The sequence below is a fragment of the Squalius cephalus genome (genome assembly GCF_949319135.1).
Source record: "Squalius cephalus genome assembly, chromosome: 4".
In the NCBI taxonomy this organism is placed as follows: Eukaryota; Metazoa; Chordata; class Actinopteri; order Cypriniformes; family Leuciscidae; genus Squalius; species Squalius cephalus.
Window position 1 is genome coordinate 24,891,208 of NC_137125.1, and position 7,838 is coordinate 24,899,045.

The window sequence follows — 7,838 nt, forward strand, 5'->3', positions numbered from 1 at the left end:
AACCGCAATAGAATTGTAGGCTACTCTCAAAATTCCGAAAGACATAGGGGAGAGTGGGGGCGGTTGCAACACTTTTTACATTTTCTCACATTTCTCAGCGACTGTTTGTATTAGAAAGACAAAAAATATATATATTAAACCCATATGTGTCACCTACCTGCCCATACTGTTGCAACATGTGTACATGTGATAATATGAAAGTAATTTGTACTTAAATGGACCCTGAAAAATGTTGCAACTGTCCCCATATATGGGGACAGTTGCAACAGTACCGAGGGGTAGTTGCAACAGTCATTTAGATGTAATAAAACTCATACTTCGGCATCATTTTTCACATTCTTTTTTAGTTTATTTGAGAACAGAGTTCACTGAGTTAACTTATTAAAGTACAAAAACAAGTACACAACCATGTAACACCTTTGTCAATCCCACAAACTGATTTATGTAGGCCCTAACATTTCATAACCACCAAAAGAACACAAACTAATTATTTCATAGCATCAAGTATTCACAATTCCCCATCTGACTCACAATTGTGGCAAACGTAAATGGAACCACCATCAGTGCAGGCTTCATGAGCCCATGCCTTGCACTGCCAACATTGAAGCCACACCTCGCTCGGTCTGGAGTAGCTCTCCAAACAGACAATGCAAAAATCTTCTTCTTTCTCAGAGTCACTGTCCTTCTCTGTATGCTTTTTCTTTGCGGTTTTGGTTTGTTGGCTTGTTTCCAGTGTGTTTTTTGTCAGTTTTCTCTTAACATTTGTTGGCTTTCTCTTAACTTTTGCTTTCTCCCTCTCCAAAGCCTCCTTTTCGGGAGTGTCTGTCAAGATGGCCGATTTGCATTTTTTCCTACTGTTTGCTTTCGTTATCTTCCGTGGTCCTGCTCTGGGGTGAGGTCTAACAGTCTCAGGTGAGAACTCAGCTTGCACTGGAGGAACTGTAGTAGAAGCAGAAGTCCCAGCATGCACTGGAGGAACTGCAGAAGAAGGAGAACTCCCAGCTTGCACTGGAGGAACTGCAGAAGAAGCAGAACTCCCAGCTTGCACTGGAGGAACTGCAGAAGAAGCAGAACTCCCAGCTTTCACTGGAGGAACTGCAGAAGAGGCAGAAGTCCCAGCGTGCACTGGAGAAACTTCCAAAGGAGCAGATGTCCCAGCTTGCTCTGGAAGAACTGGTGGTGGCGGCCGGTCTGTCACCAAAGATGGTGCAAAGTCACTGTCTTTGAATTTATCTCGGTTATAAGGCCAAATTCCAGTGCTGCTAAAGCCATTCTGCACATTGCTTGGTGTTCCAGCCAATGGGAGGGCCAACCTAACGATTCCAGGAATGTCGTAGATGGACATCGTCAGGCCTGGGTGACTTCTCATCCAGGTATCGCAAAATGTGTTGACATGACGTTTTAGGGGGCCATAAACGGTACGATCGAGTGGCTGTAATTTGTGGGAGCAATGGGGTGGAAACAATAGCATGACAATGCCATTTTCTCTGCAGAAATCTATTCCTCTTACAGAAAGATGGGAGGAATGATTATCAAGGATCAAGAGGACTTTGGCATCCAATGAGGCCCTCGTGTGGTGGTGGAAATGTTTAAGGAACTGAAGGAAATGGTCCTCCATCATCCACCCTGATTTATTGGCGGCTCCAATGCATCCAGGCGGGCCATCGCGGATGAAATGGTCCTTGAAGTTAACCCGCGGGAATATGAACATGGGTGGAATCATGTTCCCTAATGCATTGCCTGCACATGCAACTGTTACCAGCGTTCCTCTCTCTCCGGAGGTTACTGCCCCCACCTGTCTGACGCCGCGCCCGGCAACAACATTTTCTGGTTCTTGGACAGTTGTGACCCCGGTCTCGTCCATATTCCAGATGTCCTTCCCTTCGAATTTGTTTTTGGCAAGCATATTTGCAAGATTGTCGTAAAACAAGGATACATTGTGACGGTTGAAGCTTGTGTTCCGTGTGAGACTGGTAGCTTGAGGGCACCGTATAGACAGACTGGGCTGTCTTTTCATGAACCCCATAAACCAATCCCGGCCAGCCAGGGAGCACTCATTCCAGGTTTCAGGGTAGGAGCACTTGTAATAGACAGCCAGTTGGAAGGCTAATCTACGAACCTGCGAATTGGATGGTAAATGAAAATGGAGGTGGAATGGTAATTTCTCTTATCTTATTATTTCACAGTCTCAATATTCTTATATAATTCTCCCTACCAGCCCTCCCTTTAAGCCTACACTCTGCTTTAATACCTTCCTCATCCTTACCTCTTTAGTGCTGAGACCATAGAAAAGATCAGCTGCAGGTATTCTGCCAGGCTATCTTCCTGTTGGACTGAGAAGACCCTCCTCGGGGTCCAATAACCTGTCCTCATCTCCTCTCCTGGACTTAACCTCTCTCTCTTTTTAATAAAGCGGTAGAGGGTTGTGTGGCAAATTGAATACTCTTTTGCCACAGACCTCACTGTCCTGCCGTCATTGCTCACTACAGCAGCAGCTAAGGACAGAATAGGTAGAGGGACACCCCTATCTGTTGTCCTTTTCCTGTCTCGTGGCATACTGAAAAAACAGAACAGAAAATGTAGGATACACTGCAGCCTAGTTTGACTTTTAAAAAAGCAATTTGCTGAAATACAAAGAGGAGACACCTGGCTATTGAAATATGTTCTTTATCAAACCACTGATTTGCCTTTTTTTTTTTTTATTATCTAATTGTCATTATTATTGTCATGAGGAACAGTTGCAACACCATGTGGGGACAGTTCACCCCCTGGCAGCCATCTTAAAACTAGTGATGCTAGCCTAACACATTAGCTTGAACACATTGTACCTAGGTCTGTTAAGAGCTAAGAAACTGCACATTCAAACTATAAAACTATAAAGATCAATACTAAAACAGTTTAGACAGTATGACAAAAAAAAAGTTACTTTTTTACCTTGAATTTCAGTTCTCCCATAAGGTAGTTTCACATGTGGCTGTTAACTTCCAGAAAGAAGGAGGGGCATACTGAGCATGTGCAGTAGGAGTGTCATGACTCCAGCTCATTCCTGATTGGATAAATCAGCAATGTTGCAACTGCCACATGTTGCAACTGTCCCCACTCTCCCCTACACTGTATAGTCCATGAGCCAGGGGGGTTGATCGGTATCATCGGGGGGAAAAATGCTATCATTGTTTTTTGGCAAGGTATACATCCCTAGTTCTGTCAGGACCACTACCGTCAAATATGATTGACAATTAGCATACAGTTTGGATTGGCGGAATGGTTCCGTTCTGGGCGAGAACTCCCTGTGCATCCATGCAGCCTAGCATGGATAAGAGCAGGGAGAGCAGCAATAATCCCCCTTGGGGTAAACAGAACAGAACCAACATGAAAATGTGCAAATATATTTAATTCAAGATTTTAAAGTACAACATTATTCGATAATTATTCTGATTCAAGGGGAATCAGAATGTCAAATCCTGACTGGGCGAGAGGAGGAGCTGGGGATGGAGGAGGGTAATTTGCTCCTGAGAAACGCGATAGCTGCTGATAATACTGAAGGAGCTTATATATGTATACGGTGATAGGTGTTGTATTCCTATAGGTAGATGTGGATCAGCTGAGGGTCAGCTGATGCGAGCTTGACTAACGTGACCTGCCAGAACTAACGCTACGCTTGATTATTAGAAAAATCACGATAGCAGTGCAGGGGTGGTAGCGAAATCACTTTTTTCAGCTCATGAAGTTACTAACCTCCTAACATAAATTCCGTTTTTGAAATCTGGGCCCGTATCCCTAAAGATTCTGAGAATCCTCTCAGAGAGCTCCTAACTTAACCTAAAAATTCCTTGCCAGGAGTTTTAGCTTAGAAGTGATTCCAGAACATTTTCAGTGAACTCTGAGCAAGGAATGGATGGAAAATCCTATCTTAGTGAGGAGGTGTGGTTGACCCCGTTGCTAGGTATGAGTCATCATTTCAAAAGCCGTGATTGGTTGATCCTACAAGTTTGATGAAAATGAACTTTTGGTGATAATGAGCAAAGGATGTACCCTCAAATCAATAAACATAATTATACACTCTAATCTTATGCAGACTGTAATTGTAAATAATATTTCACATTCAAGAAAATATCTGGAAAATGAATAGTAAGCTGTAGGGGTTATAGCCTAACATTAGAATCTAAAATATGTGAAAACTTAAGCTAATTACACCCTTTTCAAATAATGATTCGTGTCTTATTTGCTCATATTAATATCCTAGCTGGCATATTTTGTACTTTCACTCCCATATGGACCCCATTGAAAACAAGATGGCCTATCTCAAGGGGCTGTCCTTAATGAAGTAGAAATTGCAACGTTACAACTCAGTGTGGTCTTGACGAGGGTAACACGGCTCAGCTTTTATCAATGTCTGTGATTGCTGGCTGGTCTATTTATGAAGGCTTGTTAAAAAATAAAATAACAAACATGATTCCTGCACGATCCAATCTGTAGCGTCTCAATAATTCCCTGTCATCCATTGTTTGCAGGACATCTCTCCTGCCTCCTCTGTTGGCCATTTTGTGCAGCTGCTTAGGGGAACTCCTAAGCCACTAAAAGTCCTCTTCCCTGCTCTTAGCAGATCTCGCCTTAGGAGCCCTTTTAAGCGCTAGGAATCTTGAGGAATAGCTTTTATATTAACTGGGATTTTCGTGTCACTTTTAGGGGAAATTCTAAGAAAACGTCATGACTCTGAGAATTTTCTTAGAATTTGGCCGCTAGGAGCCACTTTTTGCACAAAAAATCTTTAGGGATACGGGCCCTGGTGTATATCTGGTTTAGGCTCATGCTAGGGATAATGTCAATATTCTATAATATGGTGCTTGGTATCGTTGGAAAGGGGACCTTTTATGCTTTCATTTAAGCCCAGTACTGAATCTGTCTGTCAAACACAGAGGTCACATGACTTCTTTAAACCAGAAATAACACACATTTTTTCACAATTTCCGCCTAAACTGTATGCTTTCTTTTATCCCTGTGGCATGAAAGAACACCACGGACACAAAACTCAACAACTTCAATACTCAAGGCACTCTGATGACTCAGAAAATGTATAATATACCCATACTATTTATTTGTGAGAGCCTTAAATTAGACTTGTGCAGCCAGCACAAGTCTTCAAAATAGAATAGAGCCAATAGAATGGACAAATAGAATATCCTAGTCCAGGGCCAAATGGCCTATTTATTCATGTACAGTTGTAATAAAAAGTAATTGTTTCAATGGTGTTGTCCACATAACACTTGTAATTGGTTTAACAAAATGTTTCTATCATGTATTTTGATATTCACCCACTTTCAGTTAGAATGTCAGAAAGTAGCACGATGGATTTTGTTGATGGATTTTGACAGTTTGACAAGGTTTTGTCAGTTTTGTGAAAAGGTTGTTGGTTCAGTTGACTGGTTATAACAACACTACCAACTATGACATCTTCAATCAACTTCCATTGAGTTCCAGGGGTATTAAATGTAAGTACAAAATACTTTTTCTCTTGTGCTTGTGAATTGGTGGGGAATAGTAGCAGTAGCTAATGTAAGCTTGGTGTTTTTCACACTTAGTATACTTCTTTTAAACTTAAAATAAAAAAAATACTTTCAGTCTACATTTTATGTACTTCTCAGAAATATACTTAAAATTACACTTCAGTGTACTTGATTTATACTGAGAGAAAAGTCCAGGGCCTGTATTCATAAAGATTCTAAGAATCCTCTCAGAAAACTCTTAATTTAGCTTAAAAACTTGTACACTTTTAAAGTCTTAGCTTAAGAGCGATTCGGGGCCGATCTGAGAGCAACTCTGAGCAAGGAAAAGACAAAAACTTTCATCTTAGTGAGGAGGCGTGGCTGACCCCGTTGCTTTGTATGACACAATCTTTTGAAGACTGTGATTGGCTGGTTGTCCAAGAAGGAAAAAAAGAGTGATTTTAAGTATAGGGTCTATTCTAAGCCTTCACTTTGAAATTACATGTGACTGTGTGCATTGTTGCATTTTCCCAGTTGCCAAATATCGTAATGTAGTGATTACTTTAATTTCTGGCGCTATGGCATTTCTGCGCTGTGTCGGAGATGTTAGCGCGTCTCTAATAAGATCAGTCACAAACATGATCCCTGCACGATCTAATCTATAGCATCTTATTAACTCACTGTCATCCATTGTCTGCAACACATTTCTTCTCCCTCTTCGTCTTTCTGCCATGTTCTCCTCTGCTAAAGAAACTCTTCAGCCTCTGAAAAGTCCTCGTCCGTACTCCTTACAATTTTGACCTTAAGACCTCTTTTAAGGGTTAAGATGCTTTCTGAATTACTTTTTTCTTTAATTTTAAGAGTAAACGCCCACATTTCTAAGAATTTTCTTAGAATTTTGTCACTAGGAGCTACTCTTTGCATTAAGATTATTTATGAATACGGGCCCAGGTATATTTGGCCTGTACTTGAACTCAATCTTTTGATCCAGATATACTTAAAAGAATGAAAAAAGGAATGGTAGAGGAGCGCTTCCTGGACTCCAAAGTTTGGTTAAAATCGAGGTGCTCTTTGGATGGGAAACTAAATGCCAAAAATCAAAAAGGAAAAAGGAACTCCAAGGCACTCTCAATTGCAAAAGTTAAAAAGCCTTTATTATTATGGCTTGGTCACATTAACCCACTAAAAAACTCGCGTTTCGGCTACATGCCTTCTTCTGGGAGTTAAACAGATCGCAAACAAACAAAGTTTCTTATGAACTAACAGTCCACCAATCAGAAGTCTCCATCTGTCAACTGTGGTGCTAAGGTTACAATTGTTAGTACACACAAGAGACAGCAGGGGCCTGTACCATGATGGTAGTTGAACAAACTCGGGGTTACAGGATTAGTTTTGAGTCGACAAAACCAAACCGATGCGATCAGGCTTTATTGGTACCATGATGCAGCTCATCAACTTTCTCTGTCAACTCAGGCTTTGAGCTTTAAGCTATGATTACTCCACGCGCGCGTGCACATACCAAAGTCACGTTGGCACCGAACAACCAATCGCGTTCGATACGTATAGCGCGAGAGCGATATATTTTTCCGCGGAGGGGCAAGAGATAATCATTCAGAATTACCATGAATTTAAATATGTATTTCAAGCTCGAAACAATACGGTCTGCTGCCAAAGAGAAGATAAGACTGTTGGAGAAAGATTGCTGATTGCGTTAATGTGTAAGTTAAACAAATACGTTGTATAGGCTATTCATGTAAAATGATGTTATATTTTAGCCTATTTTTATAATATATAAAAAATGTGCATGTATATACTAAGAAAGATTAATATTCATTGATTTTTAGATGCAACCCCAACTCCAAACGTTCTTGACAGCAGATAAAGACAACATATAAAAATATAATTCAAAAAGGTATTTACCACAACCTTTTATTATTTCTGTGAACATTTTATCACAAACACTTGTTTGCAGCAAACAGAAATAAAGAGTTAAATTCAGAAAACCGGTGGAGGGCCACTCCTCAAGAATACACTGGTGGAGGAGTTGGCTATAAGGGACGACCGATACAGGTACAATCTGACCCTGGTGCTGGCTCCTCTTAGCAAGTAACACTGGGTAGCCTACGTGTGCAATATTACTACTTTTTTAAGTTTTAAATATGGCTGACTGTATGTTCTGCAGTAGAGTTACAGTGTCCCTGTTGAAGCCAACACACATGCACACAGTCTCCCACACAGAGGTCAGTATGCAACAGACAGAACACCAGAAACATAACCTGCTTTACAACAGTTATGCTTTATATTGGCCTACTTTTATTTATTGGGGTGGAGGAAATGATGAAGACACTGTCTGTG

The 7,838-nt window shown here is 40.9% G+C and overlaps 1 protein-coding gene across 1 annotated transcript; it reads right to left on the reverse strand.

Annotated features, from left to right (window-relative positions):
• Positions 1-474: 474 nt before the first annotated feature.
• LOC307156845 (uncharacterized protein) lies at positions 475-3,056 on the reverse strand. Its single transcript, XM_079868526.1, has 2 exons — positions 2,935-3,056; positions 475-2,119 (listed from the first exon to the last, which is right to left on the reverse strand). Exons 1-2 carry the CDS (start codon positions 2,953-2,955, stop codon positions 509-511), a joined length of 1,632 nt encoding a protein of 543 aa, XP_079724652.1. The 5' UTR covers positions 2,956-3,056; the 3' UTR covers positions 475-508.
• Between the last annotated feature and the right edge of the window lie 4,782 nt (positions 3,057-7,838).

What these genes read in the sequence shown, in the direction of transcription:
- LOC307156845 (XM_079868526.1), bottom strand. Translation starts at nt 2,955, where the DNA reads ATGGGAGAACTGAAATTCAAG. An exon ending in TGGGAGAACTGAAATTCAAG is followed by an intron (nt 2,120 to 2,934) that starts GTAAAAAAGTAA and finishes TCCAATTCGCAG; the next exon opens with GTTCGTAGATTAGCCTTCCA.